Below are 25591 nucleotides of genomic sequence, written 5' to 3' on the forward strand. Positions count from 1 at the left end.
GCAGGCGCGGCCACGGCAGAGTGGCCGTAGAGGCGGGGCCACGGCTAGACGGGCTGCTCCGGGGCCACACTTCCGGCTATCGCCCAGGGAGACGCGCCCTGTGAAGTCCCGACCAGGCTCCGCCCGCTAGGGTCTCCTGTGACCCGGACCGCATTGGCGGCCCTGCGGGCGGGATGTTCCGGGGTTTGAGCAGTTGGTTTGGCTTGGAGCAGCCGGCGCCGGGTGGCCGGCAGTCCGAGGGAGATGGGCAGCCTAAGGGAGACGCTCCACCCGAGCAGCGCTCCGAGGCGGTGGCAGAGACAGCGGAGGGGGAACCTCAGCAAGCCGGGGACCAGGAGCTCCTTCATCAGGCCAAAGGCCTCGGCAGTGAGTCTCTCCCCGGCCCCGGGGACCAGAGAGTTTCAGAGAGCGTCCGTATCCCTCCTCCTGCCGCCCCTGGGCGTGGGCCACCACTGGTCGGGGGGAGGAGGGAGGGAGCGGAAGGCGTGTCTGTTGTCTGGAGAGCTTGGTGTGGATCTGGGCAAGGCCGAAGCTTTATCTTGCAGTCAAATCCTGTGCCCGAAGTTCCTGGTGACATGTCACTCTTGGCACAGTGTGTCACCATTGCAAGCAGGGCCGAAGTAAAGCAGTGGGGCTCGACGTCTTTAGGGTTGACGAGGAATCTCTTTTTTGTTCATCTCGCCAACTTTCCCCTCTATGACTTCCGGAGGACTGAGGACGTTGGAGAGCTCGAATTGGTCGAAAGTGCCTTTTTGCCCTGAGGTCAGAATGTCATCCAGAGTAAATTAAGGAAGAGTTACTTACTGAAGGCCTCTGACAGGCAGGCTCATCTCCTTTAGGCTGCATTGGGACCATTTTCCTTAACATGGGAAACTAATTGCCAGTTATTGTCCGTGATGTGCAAGTTTCAGCCCTAAATGTTTTGTGGATGTGTCTTAAGTCACCTGTTTAAACACCCAGCGAGTCGGGAGGACCAGCGATTGCAGTGTTAGTGGCCCAAAGTTAATGCTGATAGTAAATGGTAGATGTGGAATTTGAACCCATGACTGTCTTAATGTCAAAGCCTGTGCTCTTTTCCAGCTTACAGCCTAGTTTGGGAGGAGGGTGAAAGTCCCAGGCATGCAGAATAAACACATCCTGTGGTAATTCTGCTCCTGGAGAGACCTTGGCAGGCTTAAATAGTCAAGGAAAACGCCTTTGAAAAGATGACCCTAAAGCAGTCAGCACTACAAGCGAGAGCTCTTCAATTTAGCACGCATTTTTAAAGAATTTACTCCAAGTTACTAAAACGCAAGAGCATGGGGCTGGCTGGAGCGGAGAAACACATTTTTGAATAAGAAAGGCTTTAATGTTCAAAAAGTTACTGCGGGGTGGAGAGGCAGGGAAAACAGACATACTCTCAAGTCCTGGCAGTACATAATCTCAGCCCCAGGCCCCTAAACGGTGCACAAGAAAAATAAAACTAAGTGCAAAGCAATGAGATCACTAAAGAGGGTACAGCTATTTCCTGTGAGGAAAATGGGGAAGAAAGGAGCTTGGAATATTCCAGAGATGTGAGGAGATGCGTTTGACTAGAGCAGAGAATCTTTGTTAGGTAGCTGGGATAAATAAAAGTGGGATCGCTGTAAGAAAAGCTGGGTATGGTTGTTTCCCTGATTTCGTAAATCCTGGAGAACCATTTTCATTTATCTTCAGGGGAGTATCAAAAGTGGCTTCTTACACCTTAGGGCTTTATTGAAACCTCACATTTGTATTTAGTAAGAAAGACTTCCAAATATTTTTTAATAAATCTTTTTTCAGCATGGATGACTACTTTGGAGCTCAACGCTGCCATCTCTTTCCTCACCAGACTCTTGAGGTTGGGGAGGCTCAGGTTAAGGTGGAGGCGCTTCCCCGCCCACACACATACTGTGAATGCAGAGTTCCCACCTAAATTAGAGCTCTTCTGGCTGTGAACTTTATTTGATTTTAAAAAAAAGGTGTAGAGGTTCCACCTTCAAAAAGCCAAAAGAGATATGATCAGATATTTTTTTATTTCTACCTATTGATCCTAAGAGGTGTATTAATTCTAAAAAGACCCATCTGCGTTTTGGAAACTGAAGATAAACATCTCTGGGCCTGACTCCCACCAAGTAGCTGCAGTACTTGAGCCTTTTAAAATCGACATGAAATCTCCTGGGGCCCCATTTGTTCTGTAAACTTTTGTGGAGTGCTTTCTTTCAAGATGGGCGTGTATGGGAGTTCCAGGGTGTGAGTGATTCAGATATTTAACACTCAAAGGTAGAGGTTTGCTTGGTTTTTTAAAAAGAGTATAGATAAAGCGCTAATTGGACTTTTAACAAAAACCTCCCAACCCAGTTGTGCTGAATAAGCAGTTACTCTGGGGCGCGAGGCCTTGGAAGGTGGGGAAGGGCTCTTCAACAAGCTCCCTGATACACTGCCCTCCTTCTGGGATCACAGCAAGTCCTCAGTTTATCAGGAGGGAGAGCCAAAGATGGGAAGGTTTAGATTAATTTTCTAAGGCTGCCTTAAAAACCACTCTTACTTTGCTGTTCTAGCAGCAAGCCTTAAACTTTTTACTTTCCTCTTTGCTCTGATAAATGTGTGCTTTTTCTGACCTTTGAGAACCTTCCTACTTTTCTTTCCCTCTCTGATCCCCTTCAGTTCTGCAAACCCTTGTGACTTGCTTATCTGACATGAGGCAGTGTGGGATTGGGGTACCAGCTTGGCTACTCAGAGGCAGGTAGCCTGTGTTTGGGTTCTTTATACTGCTTGCTTTTATCAGCCCTCCTGTTTGGCTGTCTGCCCATTTCACCATGCCACTCTGGGTGGGTAAATAGACTAGTGTTACAGTACTTACTGGCTTTATTGTGATGTCATTTGCGAATTACAGTTAAGTCCAACAAACAGGCTTAATGTCAGGGGTCCCCAAGACCACCCCTCGGTTCAATGAGTACCCACCACAATTAGAGCTTCTTTGACAAGGAAGAAGGGGATAGGCTACTGGCCAGGCAGTCAGCAGGGTCTGCCCCATCTTCATGGACAAATCATTTCACCCCCATGTGCCTTGGCTTCCCTATCTGTAAGCTGGGCTCCTTATACCTACTCTTCCTGGGAGGGTCGTGACGTGATGAAAATGAAGGTTAAATGACTACCTTGAATGGAAACGATCTGCTCCATCCTTGCATTAAGTTGCTGAGTCTACTCACTCAGACATTTCACTTAGACTTTTCTTTGGCTGCCTCCTCATTTCAGACCCTTTGCTTGTGCCTAAGTCCCTGAAGTGGACGTTGTACTCCTGTTACTTTTAACTCTTATCTGCATCCCAGTTCTTCTAACCACTTAACAAAAACTGTCTTTCACTTGGTATCAGCTGATGTCTGCACAATACAGACTTCTCGTCTTTCTGAGCGTCTTAGCTGAAGATCTCTCGTCCTGCTGTCCTGCTCTCCCGCTGCCCACTCCCTCTGACTTCGGAATCCAGGCCACTCTCTAATTACTTTTAGGAGACATTTCTCCCTTCTCTGTTTGTTTTTGTTGTTGTTGTTATTGTTGTTGTTTTTTTGTCTTTTGCCATCTCTAGGGCAGCACCCGCCACATATGGAGGTTCCCAGGCTAGGAGTCTAATCGGAGCTGTAGCTGCCGGCCTACGCCACAGCCGCAGCAACTCGGGATCCCAGCCGCGTCTGCGACCTACATGGCAACCTTATGGTTCCTAGTCGGATTCGTTAACCACTGAGTCACAACGGGAACTCCTCCCTTCTCTGTTTAATGAATAATCTTGCTCTTCTCGTCTTGGAATCCTTGATTTGTTCGTTTGTTTAGAAATGAACATACTTTGAGGGCAAGAACTAGGCTCTCTCCAGTGTTCAGTGTATTCCACCCATGGAGTCATCACAGTCAGAGAATTGAGGTTACTATGCTAACATACCGGTTTTCAATTGACAGTCCTCCCTTTGAATAAAAATGACAATTCTAATTCAGAAGGTACGGCTGAGAAAATCTTAAAGGCAGCCCTTTAGAAGCTTGGATCGATCTATCTGCAGAGAATATTCTTTCAGATAGTGTGGCCGTCTACCCATTTTACCATATGCCACTCTGGGTGGATAACTAGACCAGGCATAACCAAAGCGAAATCAGAATCTCCCTAAAGCTCAGCACTCATCGTGTCACTGACCCAGTCATGCATTCAACAAGTACTTATCGCTCCTCTCTGAGGGTACACTGGCGAATGAGCCAATGTCCCAGTGAGGCTTGGGGTGGGTTTTTAGTCTAGCTGGGAGGACAGATTCACCGCATAATTGATAGTGTCTTGAATATTGTTGATCTGGCAACAAGGTACTGAGCGAACACATTTGAGGGATGCCCATGCAGGGGCCAGGGACCATTTTCTGAGACATGATGTTTAATCAGAGGCTCACACTGGGGTTCCCGTCGTGGCTCAGCGGTTAACGAACCCGACTAGCATCCATGAGGATGTGGGTTCGGTCCCTGGCTCTCTCAGTGGGTTAAAGGATGCGGCGATGCTGTGAGCTGTGGTGTAGGTCGCAGACGCGGCTCGGATCCGGTGTTGCCATGGCTGTGGTGTAAGCCGGCAGCTACAGCTCCGATTAGACCCCTAGCCTGGGAACCTCCATATGCCTCGGGTGCGGCCCTAAAAGAGACAAAAAGACAAAAAAAATAATCAGACACTCAAAGGATGTATAGAGTTAGCCAGGTAACGGGAGAGCTGATAAAAGTGTTTCAAAACGAGTTCCCGTCGTGGCGCAGTGGTTAACGAATCCGACTAGGAACCATGAGGTTGCGGGTTCGGTCCCTGCCCTTGCTCAGTGGGTTAAGGATCCAGCGTTGCCATGAGCCGTGGTGTAGGTCGCAGATGCAGCTCAGATCCCGAGTTACTGTGGCTCTGGTGTAGGCCTGTGGCTACAGCTGTGATTAGACCCCTAGCCTGGGAATCTCCATATGCCGAGGGTGCAGCCATAGAAAAGACAAAAAGACCAAAAAAAAAAAAAAAACCCTCCCTCAGATTTATCATGGGATGGGTTAATCTAGGAAACGAGAAAGGAGGGGCATTTTTTTTCTTCTTTTTTCAACAAGAGGGAAGGAGAAAATAAAGATGGGATACTTAGGGTCTAAAAAGAAAAGAAAAGAAAGAAAGAAGCCTTAATCTTATTGTAAAGTAGGAGGGGAGATTATTTGCTGAGATAAGTTAGAACTGAGACTGGAGAAGGGCCAGACAGGTTTGAAACAGCTACTGGGTGAACTGGGAAATATGCTTAACAGTCTTTGAAAGCAATGAATTAAAGGCCCGGTATGGATGGCCAGTCCCCTGAGAAAGTGGAGCACTGTCAGTGCTTCTCATTCCTTGTTTCAAGTGCTAATTAACAAGGAACACGCCCTGAGTGGAAGCGTCTTCTCAGTGCTCTCTAAGGGAGAAGTCACAGATACAATAACCATTGTACTTGAATGGAGCACAGACTCTTTTTTATTCTTTACAGACTATCTATTTAACTTTGCAACTGCTGCTACAAAAAAGATAACTGAATCAGTTGCTGAAACAGCACAAACAATAAAGAAATCAGTAGAAGAAGGAAAGATAGATGACATCATTGATAAGGTACATTTAAATATCTTTTGAAAATAGAAGTTTATAAAATTCATTAGCAGCTTATCACCCTTCCTCCCAGGAACTTTATTAACACAAGTAGGATGTCGTCCTCTGATAAAAATGTTGTTGAGATGCTTGGGTTTTTTTCCCTCTCTTTTTCATAAGTGGCTATGATATAAATTACTTGATTTAAATAAGCTTTGTTTTTATTTTAATATATTCTAAAATACATTGATAGTTTTGGCTAAGACTAAGCTTTTCATATCGTGAGTTTAGTTTTCAACAGTGACCATTTCAGAATACATTTACGCCTTTGCCTCATTTGGATAAGTGTTAAAATTCCTAGCCCTGGAGTTCCCTTTTGGTGCAATGGGTTAAGAATCTGGTGGTGTCACTGCAGCAGCTCTGGTCACTGCTATGGCGTGGGTTCAGTCCCTGGCCCGGGAACTTCCACATGCCGTGGGCACGGCCCCCCCCAAAAAACTTCTAACCCAATAGGAACAACCCTTTTAAGACCCTGAAGTGAGTTTGTTCCTTTTTGCAGCGGTAGGGTGCAGGCCTAGGGAATTTCATTTATGTTGCTAACTGTCTGAATTAAGTAGGTCCTCAGGTAAACTTTAGCTTCCTATTCAGATATTTTTGTCGTGTGTAGTATTTGTTGGAATGAGATTCGACCTGCACTTTATTGCTTTATGGAACAACACAGAAATCCAATTTTTAACTAACTTTATTTTTGCACTTGAGAAGATCATCTGAAATTCCCTCTGTGACACAGTGGGTTAAGGATCCAACCGCAGCAGCTCAGGTCACTGCAGAAGCTCGGGTTTGATCCCCGGACGAACGCAGTGGGTTAAAGGATCTCCTTTTGCTGCGGCTGTGGCCTAGGTTGCAGCTGTAGCTTGGATTCGATTCCTGGCCCAGGAACTTCGATATCCTGCCGGTGTGGCCATAAAAAAATTAAATTAAAAATTTCAAAACTTTTAAAAATGAAAAGATCATCTGTCATAAGAGCAGTTGAACACTTGTTCAAAAATGTCGAAGATCCTCTCTTATTGGGGAAGGGAAGAAATAACACTTTCGTAGTCTCTTTATTTGACTTCACAAGTCTCGAATGTAATTCTTATCTAATAATGAGTTTTTCAAAGTAATTTGACTGTATGTATTTTTTAACAGACAATTATAGGAGATTTTCAGAAGGAACAGAAAAAATTTGTTGAGGAGCAGCATACAAAAAAATCAGGTATGATACAGGTTTATTGTACATGACTTACTCGCCTGCACATTTTTTTGGGCTTGGGTTAAATACTAGATGCCCCACCAAGGCTCTGAGAATACACAGATGTCTAAGTTAAGCCCCCATCTTTCAGGTAGCACAGAGAGTAGTGGGGACAAACCTGTGAATCTTCAGAGTTTAAAGGAAGGAAGGAGAGTTCCCTGGTGACCCAGCAGGTTAAGGATCCGGCACTGTCACAGTTGTGGCTCAGGTCGCTGCCAGTGGCTAGGATGGTGGGTGAGGGCAGCCCCTCTGGGAGCTGGCTCTGAAAGAGAGTAAGCTTATATTTCTCACTTTATCACAAGTTCAGCACTGTGTCTGATGTACACCCAAAAGGCATCTAGGAAATGTTGCCTCCCTTCCCTTTCTATGCAGAAGAAAAAAATGAAAGCACTTTCCAAGGGAGTGACAGAGGGCCCTGAAATGTCATGGGGTATTTGGGAACCTAATACATTTCTTTCTCTTTTTTTTTTGTTTTTTGATTTTTTGTTTTTTTGTCTTTTTAGGGCCGCACCTGCAGCATATGGAGGTTCCCAGGCCAGGGGTCTAATCTGAGCTACAGCTGCTAGCCTGTGCCACAGCCACAGCCACGCCAGACCCAAGCTACGCCTGAGGCCTACACCCACAACTCATGGCAACGCCAGATCCCTAACCCACTGGCAAGGCCAGGGATTGAACCTGTGTCCTCATGGATGCTACTCATATTCGTTACCGCTGAGCCACGATGGGAACTCCAAATGGGCACCTTCATTCCTGTTATCTCCATTTCCCAGATAAGGACACTGGCCTGGAGGAAAAAAGAACCAAAAAGTATCCTTGGGGTTGGACCATTAGGAGGTTACTGGTTACCCTAAAAAGAGACATACTGGGGAAACGGGGAGTGAGGGGGGACTCATCCCTACCAGTGGCTTGGGCCTGGGGAGGACCTCAGTATTCAAGGAGCAGGGGTATAAGGAGAGGCCGTCCAAGGCAAATAGACTTCAAATGGAGACCAAACTGTTAAACAGTGTAAGAAAAAAGTTTCGAAGGGGCTTTACCCTTTTTTAAAAGTATGAAAATAGGGAGTTCCTGTTGTGGCACAGCAGAAACGAATCCAACTAGGAACCAGGAGGTTGCAGGTTCGATCCCCGGCCTCCCTCAGTGGTTTAAGGATCTGGCGCTGTGAGCTGTGGTGTAGGTCGCAGATGTGGGCTCGGATCCTGCATTGCTGTGGCTGAGGTGTAGGCCAGCAGCTGCAGCTCCAGTTAGACCCCTAGCCTGGGAACCTCCATATGCCATGGTACAGCCCTAAAAAGCAAAATAAATAAATAAATAAAAATCGAAAATCATTGCAATTGCCCTTAAAATAAAAATAGATAAATGAGAATATGAAAATAGGTTAATTTTATCTTATAATTAACAGAATTTAGAGGGAGTGCCCATCATGGCTCAGAGGTAACGAACCCAATTAGCATCCATGAGGATGCAGGTTCAGTCCCTGGCCTCGCTCAGTGGGTTAAGGATCCGGTATTGCCATGAGCTGTGGTGTAGGTCACAGACTTGGCTCTGATCCCTCGTTGCTGTGGCTGTGGTGTAGGCTGGCAGCTGCAGCTCTGATTGGACCCCTAGCCTGGGAACCTCCATATGCCGTGGGCATGGCCCTAAAAAATCCAAAAAAAATATAAATACACCAAAAAATAAAAATGGTGTCCAGGTGTCTCCTGTTGGCCCAGTGGAAAAAAAAAAAATCCAAAAAAAATCCAAAAAAAGAATTTAGATTCTAACTGCCACCATTTGCTTGTTTAGGATGGGCCAAAGAATGAGCCAGATGTCGATGTGCCCATCTATCCATCCAGGCACACCAGTAATTTTCTGTCGGTTGGTGCCCAGTAGGATGTCTCTTCCATTTGACCTCTGCCCTCTTGCTCTGTTCCAGGCCCAGATGGTAGAGCTGCTCAGATGAGCTACCTCCTTGTAGTTTTGTCCCCACTCTTTTACACTTGCTGCTTTCTCTGAACAGCCCCGTGCACGTGCAGACACACACACCCCCCAGTGAACTCCTCCTAGTCCTAGACCGGCTCCCAGGTCACAAGAGAAACCGCCTAGGACTCGCCTCTCCAGGTGGTTGCTCTTTGTCGTGAGCCCCGGATGACATAGACCGGGTGTTAGTGGGCTGGACATCCCCAGCCTTTTGCTTCTAAAGACTTAATGGAGGGGAGTCCCCTGGTTAGCATTCAGCACTTTGACCACTGCGGCCCAGGTTCAATCCCTGGCCCGGGAACTGAGAGCCCACCTCAAGCCGCTGCACTCTGCCACCAAAAAAAGAAAGACTTAATGGAGGCTTTAATTCCACCCTGTTGTTTACTGCTTCCTATTTCTTTCTTTGTCTGCTTTCATTCCTGACAACCCTCTTCACAATTGCTAAGCCCTTACCTTGCAAGGTCATTATCACCTTTTGTTGTGAATAAAGTACAGTAACTTTTTATAGGGCCTTTTTATTTGGAAATCATTTCAATTTACAGAAAAATGACAGTAAAAATAGTATGAGAACACCCGTATCCCTCCACCTAGATTGTTAGAGTTTTATTCCATTCGCCTTCTCATTTATATTCTCTTCTTCGGTGTGTGTCTTTTTTTCCTTCGTTGTGCATTTCCTGAATGTTCCTTTGTGGCACAGAGGGTGAAGGGTCCAGCATTGCTGTAGCTGTGGTGTAGGTCTCAAGCGCACCATGGGTTTGATGCTTGGCCCAGGGAACGTCCACATGCCACAGGTGCGGCAAAAAACCACACCTAAGCCTTTCCTGAGCGGTAGGGATGTGCTCTTGCTTGACCACCCGCAGTCTAGTTCCCGGCTGTGGGAACGTTAACCCTGAGAGAAGATTCATAGTCTGATTTTGTCAGTTGACCCAGTAATGTCCTTTGTACATTTTCCCCTGAATACAGCATCCAGTCCTGGGAATAGCACTGCATTTTTTGTTATGTCTCTTAGCCTCCTGTAATCTGGAACATTCCCTCAGCCTTTCTGTATCTTTCATGACATGGATGTTTTTGAAAAATACTCTTTCCCCCCTTTTTTATTTATTTATTTATTTATTTATTTTGTCTTTTTGCCATTTCTTGGGCCGCTCCCGCGGCATATGGAGGTTCCCAGGCTAGGGGTTGAATCGGAGCCATAGCCACTGGCCTACGCCAGAGCCAGGGCAACACAGGATCCGAGCCGCGTCTGCGACCTACACCACAGCTCACGGCAACGCCGGATCCTTAACCCACTGAGCAAGGGCAGGGACCGAACCCGCAACCTCATGGTTCCTAGTCGGATTCGTTGACCACTGCTCCACGACGGGAACTCCCTTTTTTTAAATGAACCGTTCCTCATTTGGGCTTGGTCTGCTATTTCCTCGTGATTAGATGCAGATTATGTAGTCTCGGCTGGAACACCATATGGATGATATGTCCTTCTCAAGGTAGCACATCCAGAGGCCCACTGTGGCCCTCTGTCCCTCATTGGTGCTTGCCCAGTCAAGGCATTGTCCAATCTTTTCGTCATATAATTCAAGTAATTTTTTTTACAAAATGCATACATGCATATGATTCATACATTAAGTCTGAGGATTATGATGAATGTTTGTATTTGGAACCTATTAGTAAACTGCTGAAATGATTGTGTGGAGGAGTTCCCGTTGTGGCACAGCGGAAACAAATCTGACTGGGAACCATGAGGTTGCAGGTTCGATCCCTGGCCTCGCTCAGCGGGTTTTAAGGAGCCGATGTTGCCGTGAGCTGTGGTGTAGGTCGCAGATGCGGCTCGGATCTGGCGTGGCTGTGGCTGTGGTGTAGGCCGGCAGCTGCAGCTCCGATTAGACCCCTGGCCTGGGAACCTCCATATGCCGTGGGTGCGGCCGTAGGGAAAAAAAAAAAATTTGTGTGGACGCTTTCTCATTCTTTCAAGACACAGACCAGAGTGTAAACCTTGTAACCTGTTTGTCTCTGTTCTTCTTTGCCATTAACAACCTTTCAGAAGCAGCAGTGCCCCCATGGGTTGATAGTAATGATGAAGAAACCATTCAACAACAAGTCTTGGCCCTGTCAGCTGTAAGTATCTTGTGTTAAACCCTATTTAGAAATACTTTCTTCCTCTCTTGACTTTATCCTTAGCAGAATGTTTTTCTTCTGTTCAATTTTTTAAATATTTTGAGGAGTTCCCTGGTGGCTTGGCGGTTAAGGACTTGGCATTGTTACTGCTCGAGTTCAGTCCCTGGCCCGGGAACTTCCACATGCCGTGGGTGTGGCCTAGGAAACAAAATAAATAAACATTTTGAGATGTTAAAAATGTGCACATCAACTTATACCATTTTTTCCCACTGGCTTTAAATTTGCTGCTTCTCAGATTTCTTTTCTCTTACTAGAAAATTCTAGCCTCTTACACAAATAATCCTTTCGGTCTTAAAAGGATTCTTGTAATGTTATTAAGACAGTCTTTTGAGATGTACTCTCGTATGAAGTTTCTATACAGCATTCTAATTCTCGTGACTGAAATGATTGCGTTCTAAATTTTCTCTTTAACCGCTATATGTATTTGTTTGAAACTGAAATTGAAAAAAATAAAATGGCATATGCTGGCCCACAAAAATTTCTGCTGAGACTTCAGAGGGAACATAGCAGTACCACCTAACAGTTCTGCAGCATCTGACAGTTTCAGGAAGTACTTTGTCACACATAATCTCTTCTGAGCCTCACGGTATATCTGTGAGGTAGGTAAGGGGCTTTTATCACCGCTGTGCAGGGGTGGGGACCAAGACTCTCAGATGTGACCCTCACATCCTGTCTGCGTCTCCACTGGGCTCTGAACCCTCAGCAGGCAGAGGCCAGCTTTGGTCTCTGTCCAGCACCCAGCCCCCCACCTGACATGGGATGCAGCACATAAGGCTTTTTCCTCTATCAGTGGTTTTCAAGCTTCGTTTTTTATTTTAATTTCTTGTTTTATTTTATTTTGGTCTTTTTAGGGTCTCATTCACGGCATATGGAGGTTCCCAGGCTAGGGGTCTAATCAGAGCTGTAGCTGCTGGCCTACACCACAGCCACAGCAACGCCAGATTCGAGCCGTGTCTGTGACCTACACCACAGCTCATAGCAATGCCAGATCGTTAACCCACTGAGCAAGGTCAGCGATCAAACCTGCGTGCTCATGGATACTAGTCAGATTTGTTTCTGCTGAGCCGTGTCGGGAACTCCCAAGCTTCGTTTTTTTTTTTTTTTTGTCTTTTTGTTGTTGTTGTTTGTTGTTGTTGTTGTTGCTGTCTTGGCCACTTCCGCGGCATATGGAGGTTCCCAGGCTAGGGGTTGAATCGGAGCTGTAGCCACCGGCCTACGCCAGAGCCACAGCAACGCGGGATCCGAGCCGCGTCTGCAACCTACACCACAGCTCACGGCAACGCCGGATCGTTAACCCACTGAGCAAGGGCAGGGACCGAACCCGAGACCTCATGGTTCCTAGTCGGATTCGTTAACCACTGCGCCACGACGGGAACTCCCCAAGCTTCGTTTTTAACCTACTCTTTTTTTAAAAAAAAAGACCAAAGTCGCAAATGAAAATTTGGTCTTGAAAATAAACGTAGAGCTGGGCTTTTCTTCCCTTCCATTGCCCCAGGGCATTTTAAGGTTTTCTCTTCCTATTAGTATATCCTTAACCCTAACCTTAATCCTTAACCTTAGCTTCATCCTAACCCTAACCCCCATCATCCCTACTGAGTTCATTGTGGACACCCTGTATTTTGTTCACCACATTATAGCCAAACTTGGCACTGATATCACAGCCCTATTTATCCCCAGAAGGAAATGGGGACAGTGAGGGTGTCTTCCCACTCCCCAACCCCCAACTGGGGTGTAAGTGCCATGAAGGCAAGGACTCCATCTGTGCTGTGCCCTGCTGAGCAGGTGGCACAGAGCCCAGAGCACAGCAGGTGCTGAAAGAGCATCTTCTGAATTGATGATGCAGTGAGCATTGCACCCAGACGCACCTCTGAGAGAGCGCCCGAGATTTCCGCACGACCCAGCGGCTCTGCAGCAGTCTTCAGTCCAGCCTTTATGATGGCTGCTGAACGTGTTAAGGGGTAGGTTAAATTGCTATGATAGATCCCAAACCAGAGTTGGTTAAGGAGTTCCTGTCGTGGCACAGTGGTTAATGAATCCGACTAGGAACCATGAGGTTGCGGGTTCGATCCCTGCCCTTGTCAGTGGGTTAAGGATCCAGCGTTGCCGTGAGCTGTGGTGTAGGTCGCAGACACGGCTCGCTCGGATCCTGCGTTGCTGTGGCTCTGGTGTAGGCTGGTGGCTACAGCTCCGATTCGACCCCTAGCCTGGGAACCTCCATATGCTGTGGGTGCGGCCCTAAAAGAAAGGCAAAAAGACAAAAAAAAAAAAGCAAAAAAACAGAGTTGGTTAAGCAAGCTATGAGTTTCCCTCCCTCCTTCCCACCTCTTCGTAATCAGTCCAGAGGTAGATGGTCTCAGTAGGTGTGCTTTGCCCCATGAAGTCATTTGGAGACCTGAGATCTTCCTGCCTTACTCCTGGCCTGTACCAGCCCCTAGGACGTGGTCTGCTATGCGGGGAAGCCAGCTCCTTATGACCACGACTGTGTTCCAGCCTGTGGGAGCTGGAAACGTGGTGGCTGTTCCAGACCATTTGAAGGCCAAGACCCTAAAGCTACTCTTATCACTCAGGCCCACATCTGGACAACTTGGGCAACTTAGACACCCAAGCCACCGTGGACGCCAGGGAGCGTGGGAGATGCGGTCTCTGGGGAAGAAAAAAACCTGATCTCTGGGTTGTGTGGCCCTATGCCCAGCTGGAACTCATAAAGGAAGGAAGGAAGAGGAGTTCCTGTCGTGGCGCAGTGGTTAACGAATCCGACTAGGAACCATAAGGTTGTGGGTTTGATCCCTGGCCTCGCTCAGTGGGTTTAGGATCCGGTGTTGCCGTGAGCTGTGGTGTAGGTTGCAGACACAGCTTGGATCCCACGTTGCTGTGGCTCTGGCATAGGCCGGCAGCTACAGCTCTGATTCAACCCCTAGCCTGGGAACCTCCATACGCCGCGGGAGCCGCCCTAAAAAAGGCAAAAAGACACAAAAAAAAAAAAATCTATGAAAGGATTGGTCGTTCTCCACTCTCTCTAAGGCAGGCAAGTTAATGACAACTCAGTGGCCTTTGCAGCTGAAGCCTTTGGGAGGATTCAGTGTGTCAGATCATTGCTGTGGTGTCACATATCAGTCTGTGATTTTCCCCGTGTTTTTCCTCTTTGTATCAAAGGACAAGAGGAACTTCCTTCGTGACCCTCCAGCTGGCGTGCAGTTTAACTTTGACTTTGATCAGATGTATCCCGTTGCCCTGGTCATGCTCCAAGAGGACGAGCTCCTGAGCAGGATGAGATTTGCCCTCGTCCCGAAACTGTAAGCAGTGGGCTCTCGCGCTGGAGTAGCACGTGTGGCCCTGGCTGTGTACGGGGTGTCGGCGGAGAATCATGGGATGGGGGCCAGGACGCGCTCAGACGCTCCTGATGCAAACGGGCTCTGCAGCCCTGCAGCAGCATCCTCCCCCCACCCCCGCAGAGGATGCCATAGAATTAGAACGCAGGGTGGACTTTTGGGAGTTTGGGGGTACAGATGAGATGTGCTCTTTTATCCCCAGTTAGAAGGCAGAATGAATTTTCCTGGAGTTCCCGCTGTGGCTCAGTGGTTAGCAAACCTGACTAGTATCCATAAGGATGCGGGTTTGATCCCTGGCCTCGCCCAGTGGGTAAAGGATCCGGCGTTGCTTTGGTGTGGGCCGGTGGCTACAGCTCCGATTGGACCCCTAGCCTGGGAACCTCCATATGCCAAGAGTGCGGCCCTAAAAAGAGAAGAAAAAAACAAGAAGGTAGAATGAATTTTCCTATAAAGATGACAGACGTAATGATCCGGCTTGTCTCCGTGGGATGGCCAGTTCGATCCCCAGCTTGGAGCAGTGGATCAAGGGTCTGTCGTTGCCGAAGCTGTGGTAGGGCATCAAGAGTGCTGCTGCAAAAACAAAAAGAAAAGACCCCCAAATGTGCCCATGCCTTGCTGTATAGAGTTAAGGTCTCTAAGGCCCATTGGGACCCCGCCGCTGCCTGTTCTGCACTCAGGCTCCGCACTCTGGCGGCAGCAGCCTTTCCATCCCCTCCGTCCACCCCTCCGTCCCTCCCCCGCCCCCGGGGCTTATGGCTGCTTGTCCTTAAGCCCCGTGCGTGCCTCCCGTCTTCTGTGGTGGCCCGGCCAGCAGCAGGGGCCCCTTCCCTTCCTCTCTGCCGCTGCAAGTTCTTCCTCACCTTTCCTAATTCCATTGCCTTTTCTTTTTTCTTCTCTTTTCTTTAGTTGTTTCAGTGCCGACTTTTGAGTGCACCCCATCTTTAGTCAGCGGCCTTTGGTGGTCTGTGCGTGCACCCCTTTTCAGCCTCTGCTCTTGGTGCACGGACTCGGTGTCTTCCTGTTCCCTGAGGACATGAAGCACGGCTTTCTTGAGAAGCCCTTGTCTCTGCGCGTTCTCTGAATCTTCGCTCTGGGCTCTGCGGTCCATGCTGCAGGCTCTTCTCCTCGTCCTGCCTTCTGGGCTCTTAGGTCAGACCTCTTGTGACGACCAGCCTAGGAGAGAAAAGTAGCAAAGTTCTGGGGTCAGATGCGTTTGCACCCAAAGCACCTGAAGGCTCCTGCCCCTTGAAGACCATCTGAATCCCCCCAGGCCCCCAGCAGGCTCTTTGCCAGGCTCCCAGGACGGGCCAGAGGCCCTGGGGCGTTCGTGGCAGGCATGTAGTTTTGGTTATTGCCAATTCTGGACTCTCTCCACTGCTGACAATAATTGTAGATTTCTGCCAAGCTTCAGCAAATAGTATTTTTGATTTATCACTGGCTAAGTAAACTGCCCATTGAGTAATTCTGTTAGGGCTGATAGAGAATTTAGGGGTTTTTTTTAGTAAGTCATTGTCTGTTAGGAATGCTTAACTGAAGTATTTATGGATGAAATGACATGATACCTGGCATTGCCTTAAAATATTCAAACCCTGCCCAAAGGAATGTATGTATGTAGGAGAGGGCGCACAGATTTTGAAATGAGGTTGGCAAAATGCTGATAAGTGTTAAAGTTAGGTCACACATACGTGGGTGTTCATTGTTCTAGTGTTCTTGTGTTGTGTTGAAATTCTCTGTTAAAACAGCAGCGAGTTCCCATCGTGGCTCAGCAGTTAACGAACCCAACTAGCATCCATGAGGATGCAGGTTCGATCCCTGGCCTTGCTCAGTGGGTTAAGGATCCGGCATTGCCGTGAGCTGTAGGTCTCAGATGCGGCTCAGATCTGGCAGATGTGGCTGTGGCTGTGGCTTAGGCTGGCAGTACAGCTCTGATTCAACCCCTAGCCCGGGAACCTCCATATGCCATGGGCACAGCCCAAACAAAACAAACAAAACAACAGCATCTGCAGGTAACACAACATTGTAAATCACCTATAATCTGATAGAATATAAAAATTAAAAACAAAATAACAAAAATGAGCTATCACATACAAATGTAAGACTTCCAGGCTTTTCCTTCTTGACATACAGAAATGCAGCTTTGATCATTTGAGACACTTTTTCTGAACAGAAGCCATCATTAACCAGGAACAATTTAGAAACCAAACAGAGTTCCCATCATGGCTCAGCGGAAACGAATCTGACTAGTATCCATGAGGACACAGGTTCAATCTCTGGCCCCGCTCAGTGGGTTAAGGATCTGGCATTGCTGTGAGCTGCGGTGTAGGTCACAGACATGGCTTGGATCCTGCGTTTCTCTGGCTGCGGTGTAGGCAGGCAGCTGCAGCTCCTACTTGACCCCTAGCCTGGGAACCTCCGTATGCCACAGGTGTGGCTCTAAAAAGATAAAAAAAAAAAAAAAAAAAAGGAACCAAACACTTGATCTGTATTTCCAAATGCCTGCTTAGTGTGTTAGCACTTCCCTATGACAGCAGTGCTGGCTCGAGACAAGGCCCTGCTGGTGTCACAGGCACCCCCTGAGGCGTTCCCTCTGACAACACTAGGGAAGTCACAAGTCGTTCCAGCCTCAAGCTGTGACACATGCCCATTGTTTCCCAGAACGTATCCACAGCATACTAATGCTCTAAAATAGACCATAATAGTGTAAGTGGTCAGATTAAATGTTGAGGCGTTGCTATGGTTGATAGACTTCCTTATCCTAAGACTTCTCGGAACCTTTAGCATGTCATCCGCTTGGTGACTCTCCAGAGAGTAACTGAGTGTCTCTGCAGCCTGCCCCTGTCATTACTTCCTCTTACATCAGTCGGAGAGTCTGGAAAAGAACACAGTCCAGCTGTTTGTTTTTATTAAGAAAGCAAACATTGCCCGTGGTCCTCTGTAGAGATAGTACACCTGTTTCACTCTGGACATTTCCTAGAGCTCAGAATTAAAACTGACCTCCAAACTGTTCAGGCAGCTCACTGCCTCGCGGGAAGGCTAATCTCAGTTTTGTATAGCTGTGATGTTGCGGTTTAAGATCCTTGAACATACTTGCATAAACAGCCCTAGTTCTTTTTGTTCGTTTGTTTGTTTGTTTAGGCCTGACCCACGGCATATGGAGGTTCCCAGGCTAGGGGTCCAATTGGAGCTACAGCTGCCGTCCACAGCCACAGCCACCCCAGATCTGAGCCGAATCTGAGACCTACACCACAGCCCACGACAATGCCAGATCCTTAACCCACTGAGCAAGGCCAGGGATCGAACCCGAATCCTCATGGATCATAGTCGGGTTCGTTAACCGCTGAGCCATGACAGGGACTCCAGCCCTAGTTCTTTGATTTGTTCCCTGGGTCTCTTGGTCTCTGCACCCCTCACCATGCAGGTGATGAACCTGTGAAAGCGAGTTCCCCAAAGTGGCTATGATGTGCTGTCTAATTGCAGAACAGCCCACCTTAGTGGGTCTTGTTGCTTTTTAATGAGGCCTCAGGTTTCCATAGCTCTTCTGGCAGCCCTAACATACTGCTGTTTGCACAGCTAAGCTTGTGGTTGTTTGTGACCCTTTATGAACCGTTGTTAAGTCAGTTCTCCCTCCTGCCGGTCTAGACATGTTAGGAGAGAAAGAGAGTTAGGAGGCCACGTGACAACGGGAAATGCTGCTGGGCACATGGTGGGACCGTAGCGAGTGAGAGGTCATGATTGCTGTGACCATCTGTTTTGGACGACACCTTGTCTTCTTCGTTCCGGAATCCCTCCAGCACCTCGCCCACGGCCTGATGCCTGCGGTACCTGGTCAGTACTGGTGGGATTCATGAAAGATGGGCCGCATCTGGATGCATAGCATGTTTTGGTTTGGTTTTGTTTTTTGGCTGCCCCTGTGGTGCAGCACGTGGAGGCTCCTGGGCCAGGGATCGAACCCTCACCACAGCAGTGGCAATGCCAGATCCTTAACCCGCTCCGCCACAAGGGAAGTCTGGCTGTGCATCATCTTGGCCTCACTTGTGTCGATTAGTTTGCATTTCGCCTCCGTCACTGAACAAGCTAGCTTCCTAGCCCGGGTTTTCCAGTCACACAGGTGACAGCCATGTGTTCTCATGTCCTGTCTAGGGAAGACCTGTCCTCATTCACAAACCAGGGTCTCAGTACTTTCTGTTTTCACCTGTTTTCTTCTCCTTCAGAGCCTTCCAGGCCACCCCGTAGGAATGCTTACCTCGCCCGTCTTGGGCGCCAGCACCCCACGCCAGCGCTCCAGTGTGCAGCCAAGTCTGAGAAGCCCTGAGCATTCTCAGGTTGAACTGTGCTACAGTCTTCATCAGTCATCTCCCACCTCACTGCGACCTCTTACTTATTGCTACTTATTTGCTAGTTATTTGTAAGCGGCCAAATATTTCCTTTCGTAAGGAACAGCACCCTCAAGCCTTTCTTCTCGCTGCTCGACAGCGCTTAATCCTTAGGTAAACAGCAGGTAATTGGAGTCGTGGCTCTGCTTCCAGTCTCCCAGGTTGGGCTCATGGTGCTTTCAAAGCAGCACCCTGTTCTCCTCTTCAGAGGGCAGAAGAGGAACATTAAACACCCAGAAACCCTGAAGATTCTTTGGTGTTGTGTAAGCTGTCTTTTGCTACTGTGGAAAAGATAGCTTTTCTTCTTTGGGGGGTTTGTTCGTTTGTTTGGCTGCGCCCACAGCCTGTGGAAATTCCTGGGCCGGGCATTGAACCTGCACCCCAGCAGTAACCAGCACCACAGCAGTGAGTGACAACGCCAGCTCCTTCACCCACTGAGCCACCAGGGAACTCTGCTTTTCTTTTTATTCTGTTACTCAGCTTTCAACTCCAAAGCAAATGTGAATTGCCTTGGAGCCTCATTCAGATTTGAAAATTGTCCCTGAAAGTCATCTTTTCCGGTCTCGCTGCGACAGATAACCCTGCACACATTTTCTGCATGCATTCTCAAATGCGTTGTCGTTTATTTTGGAAAGTGTGAAAGAAGAAGTGTTCTGGAGGAACTACTTTTACCGCGTCTCCCTGATTAAGCAGTCGGCCCAGCTCACGGCCCTGGCAGCCCAGCAGCAGGCCGCCGGCAAGGAGGAGAAGAGCCGCGGCAGAGAGGATGAGTCGCCGCTGACAGGTACCTTTGGAGAAGACGGCGCCGCGCACATGCGCGCGGGGAAAACAGTGCAAAAGAGTTACTTTAACCATGAGATGCTCATGAGCTTGTCACCTTGCATGTTCCAGAAATAGCGTCATCTTAGGGAAAGTTCTTTTCTTTCCAGAGAGAATACCCTTCCTGCCCTCCCTCTGACCCTGCACACACGTCTTCCCCAAGCTTTCCTTTCCCTTGCTGTCTTTTTCTGGCTCTGTGGGGTTTTTTTATTTCTCCTTCCATCACCAGTCATCTTCCCATCTCCTCCTTGCCCCTTCCCACGTGACTTTTCTTGCCTTCTGGCTTCCCCTGACCCAGTTCACCACTTCTCTGTTTCTCAAGCTTCTGTTCAGCCTGCTCGGCTCCCCCCCAGCGCTGTAGCGTGTAGAGCGGAGCCAAGTGCCGTCCCACTGCCGGTTACAACCATCCAGCCTGGAGCGAGGCACCGTTCAGTGACACAGCCTGCTCCTCCGGATCATGACACTTTGAACCCTGGTTGTTGGCGACAGTGGCTTATAATATTGGCAAAGATTTAATATCTTTAATAATAATTAAACTATGTATTTTGTGTTATGTTTTTAACATGTAATGAACACTTGCTGCATATAGGTACTGATTACAACTGCAGACTTATCTGTTCACGGAATTTTATTTTCTTTTTTTTTTCTTTGTTTTAATGATTTTTATTTTCTCCATTGTAGCTGGGTTACAGCATTCTGTACAGCAAAGTGACCCAGTCACACATATATATACATTCTTTTTCTCACATTATCCTCCATCATGTTCCAGCATAAGTGACTAGATAGATATGGTTCCCAGTGCTATACAGCAGGATGTTCGTGGAATTTTATTTTTTTTATTTTTTGTCTTTTTGTCTTTTTTTTAGGGCCGCACCCACGGCATATGGAAGTTCCCAGGCAAGGGGTCTAATCAGAGCTACAGCTGCCAGCCTACACCACAGCCACAGCAACGCTGGATCTGAGCCACGTCTGCGACCTGCACCACAGCTCACGGCCATGCCGGATCCTTAACCCACTGAGCGAGGCCAGGGATCGAGCCCACACCCTCATGGTTCCTAGTCGGATTGGTTTCTGCTGCGCCACGACGGGAACTCCCTGTTCGTGGAATTTTAAATGATTACGTAAAACCGTGTGTATCCTGAGCCACAGGTTGTACAGACCATTAGAACAGTACCTGACACTGCATTTGGGCTCAGGAAAATGTAATGCAGTTGCTCCGCCCAGCAACATTCAGCATCTGCATGTAGATGGTATCGTGACTCCCACTTGGCTCTTGTTCTTCCATATTCCTTATTCATATTTTATTGGAAAATGCCGTTTTACCAAAATTGTATAAAACAAGATAGGCCTAAGGCAGGGTTCAGTAAACATGGTACATTTTGTAAGGTTGTGAAGGTAGAAAATGCAGCCTGTGAAAGGGGGTTCTGTGACTGGGCGTTACATTTGACTTTGTGCGTTCTGGCCTCCGTGACAAAGGAGAACTGGATACCTAAGTTAATTCCCATTATCCTAAAAGAACAGCAGAACTGTCTTTGAGTGCATTTTGCTAACACTAAAGGCAAAATTTATTTCCTGCTGGAAGTCTTCTTCGAAGGGACATTGAATAGGATGATAGGCATCAAAAGCATCCCCCAAAGAAAGAGGTTGAGGTGGTTTTACCTGCCTGATTCTTGTGATAACTTAAGAAAAACAGAGAACCTAACATTAGAAGCTCGTTTCTGAAAATGATTCACTATCTTCATCCTTGTGGGTAATTTAGTTGTTATTACAGTACGTATTCAGAATTGAGTGAAGCACTTCTTGTCTCTCTTATTCTCACTTCTCAGAGGCAGTACGGCCCAAAACACCACCTGTCGTAATCAAATCTCAGCTTAAAACCCAAGAGGTAAGACAGTTGTACCTTACGCCTGGAAACGACGGAACTGTGTTCATCTCAGGCGAGCCTGTCACAGCTCCCTGCGAATATGGGTCTCACCCGTTCCGCAGAAGAGGGCTCAGGCCTGCGACTGAGGCCGGAGGGATTCCCTGGCAGGCCTCATTCTAGCCGTGCCCATCGGGGATGGGACAGAATGGCTGGAGCGAAGCGACTCGGGTGGCAGCCCGCCTAGTTACCAAGCGACTGGTCAGCTTAGACCAGGCAGCTAACGGAGGAAGGGAACACAGATGATGCCGGGCTGAGTTGTGAGATGAGACTCTATACATGCAGTCTGTCGGCCTCGCTTAGAAGACCGTTTTCAGAGCTCGTTTGTTGCATTTCAGGATGAAGAGGAGATTTCTACCAGCCCGGGTGTTTCTGAGTTTGTCAGTGACGCCTTCGATGCCTGTAACTTAGATCAGGAGGATCTGAGGAAGGAAATGGAGCAGCTGGTGCTGGACAAAAAAGAGCAGGAGACGGTCGTGCTAGAAGGTACAAAGCCAAGCGAGTCACTCTTGTCGTCCCCAGTGCCCAGGTTGACCGTAGAAAATTGTTCTTCTGAAGGAGCTGTACAAAAATGTGTCATGGCTTTTGCATCACACCTGCTCCTCTGTTCCCCACTCGAAGGTGGATTCTAGCACACGTGGCCAGACCTCCTGCCCCTCTGCCCTAAGCACAGACGCATAGAGAGGAGAAGCTGAGGCCCAGAGAGGTTAAGTGATTCGGCTGAGGCATCTCAGCCCTGAGGACACGTAACCAGGAACGGGCAAGAAAGCGCGTGCACCCCTTCACGTGAAGATGCTCCCTCTGGCCTTCAGCTTTATAGGGCCGCATGGCATATGGAAATTCCCAGGCTAGGGGTCAAATCAGATTTGCAGTTGCCAGCGCCAGCCATAGCAACGCAGGATCCAAGCCACGTCTGCGACCTACTCCACAGCTCACGGCGGCGCCGGATCTCAGACCCACTGATCGAGGCCAGGGATCAAACCCGCATCCTCATCGATATTAGTTGGATTCACCCTCACTGCACCATAACGGGAACTCTCTGGGCTTCTGCTTTAAATGCTGTCGTCCTGCTGGGGTTTACACTCTATGTAGAAGATTCTTCCCAGCTGCTGTGTGCCACGAGAGCATCACTTCTGGGAAGGAGCAGGTTGCCTTTAAAAAACTAAATTAATTTTGGAGTTCCCGCTGTGGTGCACTGGGTTAAGAATCCAGCTGCAGTGGTTCTGGTCAGTGCAGAGTTACGGGTTTGATCCCCAACCCAGTGCAGTGGGTTATAGATCCAGCGTTGCCACAGCTATGGCGTAGGTTGCAGCTGTGGCTTGGATTCGATCCCTGGCCTGGGAACTTCCACATGCCTCGGGTATGGCCATTAAAAAAATAAAAAAATTAAAAAAAAAAAAACTAAATCAATTTAAAAACGAAGATAATTTAGGAAAAAAGTGCAAGTGGTGGGCCTGCTTCCTTTGGCACGTCAGGACAAAATACTGGCTTTCTGCTGGATGACAAGCAAAGGCTTGGGTTAATCATCATTCATGAAGCTTTCTGAGAGCGTTCAGGAAGCCGGCTGTTGGGAAAGCCAGCCTCCTGAAGGTGACCTGCAAGCCCATGTGCGTGCCGTGGAGGGACTCTGGAGGCGGGAACTGCCGAGGAGGCTGAGGGAAAGAGCAGCACAGACTGTGGAGCCCTAGAGATCTGGTTCTACCCATGTGTCTGTGGCTGCCATCGAAGTAACCTTGGGCAAGTCACTTAACCTCTAAGTCGCCATTCCCCATCTGTCAGATGTGTGTAATTGGTACCTGGTCCATGGTTTGTGCTAAGAGTGAAAAGAGTGATATGTGGACACCGGTTAGCCCCAGGCCTGGCTGAGGAATGCTCAAGAAATGTTAGCTGTTCTTGCTACCCCCATCATCATTGGTAGTGATAAAAATTTGCAACCAAACATTAATTATCAGTTATCCTTAATTATGTAAATAGAAGGAGAATCAGAGGCCAAGGCAAAGAAAGATAATACCCAAAGCTTTCTGACGACACCTGATGCTTTTGTTTCTACATTTAATAACTTGATCTCGGCGTTCCCTGGTGGCTTGGCATTGTCACTGCTGTGGTTGAGGTTTGATCGATCCCTGCCTGGGAACTTCCATATGCCTTGGGTACAGCCAAAAAAAAAATTTTTTTTTTTTTTTTTGGCATTTCTTGGGCCACTCCTGCGGCATATGGAGGTTCCCAGGCTAGGGGTCAAATCGGAGCTGTAGCTGCCAGCCTACACCAGAGCCACAGCAACGCGAGATCCGAGACGCCTCTGCGACCTACACCACAGCTCACGGCAACACCAGATCGTTAACCCACTGAGCAAGGGCAGGGACCAAACCCGCAGCCTCATGGTTCCTAGTCGGATTCGTTAACCACTGCGCCACGACGGGAACTCCAAAAAATTTTTTTTAATATATCTTTCTGATCATACATGTCTTTGGTCACTGTTAAAATCTGTTCAGTTTTTCTGAGCGCACACAGTGCTGAGGCTGGAGACAGTCAATGTTTCTGCGGTTCGGGCTTTCACAGGTAATTAGAGTGGACTGCATTGTTCAGACTGGTATTAGGCATTCAGAATCTTTTTTTTTTTTTCATCATTTCTTTTAGAGGATTCTGCAGATTGGGAAAAAGAACTACAACAGGAACTTCAGGAGTACGAGGTGGTGACAGAATCGGAGAAACGAGATGAAAACTGGGATAAGGAAATAGAGAAAATGCTGCAGGAGGAAAACTAGCTGTCTCCTGAAATAAAGGAAAAATCCTTAATGCTCTGTAACTGACATTAAATTCTAGGTGTCGACCTTGGCTGAATCAGAAGGCACAAGAGTATAATAACTTCATGAAATTATTCTTTTTTCAAGCTGAAACTTGCCTCTTTAAAAAATAGGACAGTTATTCTAATAATCAAAAAGATGTTTTATGGAACATTTCTTTGCTATAAATCTCGTTAAAGATGTTCTCGTAGTAGCTGCACACATCGTCACAGAAACACAAGTAAAATTTTAGAGATAAGTTTTCTGTGAGGTAAAAAAAAGATTCTTCACTTGTGGTTTTCTAAACATTTGTACTTGTTGCATTTTCGTTGCTACATATCTGTTAAAGTACTTACTTAATGGATTGATAACTATCAAAACGACCAAATTGTACCAAAGAATTGAAGAGGAAGCACTTTCAGAACTATTTTCTTGCAAGTATTTTCTAAAACTCCATCTGGAAGCCAAAAGATAGAATAATTACACTGATTATAATGATAAAAACATCACACCACAGTTTGACCTTGAGAAATACTGTGCAAGAATATTTGTTTTTCTTTGGGGCCTTTTTTTTTTTTTAACTATACCACATATTTAATAATGTTTTCCTAAATTTCACATCATGGTTTTCGTGGAAAGCAGGATCTTTCATCCTTTTTGTATTAATGACTGTCAGACGCCTGTTCCCCTTCAAGTCTCGTGTTGTTTAAATTGTCACCACATATAAATGTTTTTGCTTTTTTTTTGTCTTAATTAAACTGTCAGTCTTTATAAAATTGCGTCTTCTGAGTCTAACTTTGAGAACTTCACTGGCCAGTCCTGCCTGGATTCCCTCCACCAGCAGGACAGTCACAGAACATGTTATGTGAAAAGGACAAGTGGCCGAACATCAAAACGCTCCACAGTGTTTGCTTTCTGAACCTTTTGAGTTTTTCAAAGAGCCTTTATTTCATAAAGGGAAATAGAGTTAAGACAGTTCTTAGACGTTCCTTGGTGGCCTACTGGTTGAGGATCCATCCTTGTCACTGCTGTGGCACAGGTTCCATCCCTGGCCATGGAACTTCCACATGCCGTGGGTGTGGCCCCCCCAAAAAAGACAATTCTTATAAGAAGCGTATATATTTCTATTCTCGATCCCATAGAAATTAGTCTGTGTTCCCCGGCAGAGGTAGAATCAACAAGAGAATTGGGAGCTTAGGTTTGTAGTTCGAGGTGCACCCCTGTGCATACGCCACCTTCCCCCGCGAGGATCCATTGGCGCTTGTTCCATGAACCCCGGACCCATCATCAGGCAAACTCCACTTGCAGTGCTGCAGTTGCTCATGACTAAGTCTGAGCTCACAGATGTCATCTG

The 25591-nt window shown here is 47.5% G+C and overlaps 1 protein-coding gene across 3 annotated transcripts; it reads left to right on the forward strand.

Annotated features, from left to right (window-relative positions):
• Window positions 13–25013, forward strand: SYAP1 (synapse associated protein 1). 3 transcript variants are annotated; one of them, NM_001244107.1, is given in 9 exon segments: window positions 80–366; window positions 5499–5617; window positions 6782–6848; window positions 10879–10952; window positions 14166–14305; window positions 19350–19498; window positions 21360–21418; window positions 21793–21940; window positions 24092–25013. In NM_001244107.1, coding segments are annotated over 9 exon segments (1077 nt in total). In that variant the 5' UTR covers window positions 80–173; the 3' UTR covers window positions 24220–25013.

Source organism: Sus scrofa, chromosome X, assembly GCF_000003025.6.
Source record: "Sus scrofa isolate TJ Tabasco breed Duroc chromosome X, Sscrofa11.1, whole genome shotgun sequence".
Taxonomy (NCBI): Eukaryota; Metazoa; Chordata; class Mammalia; order Artiodactyla; family Suidae; genus Sus; species Sus scrofa.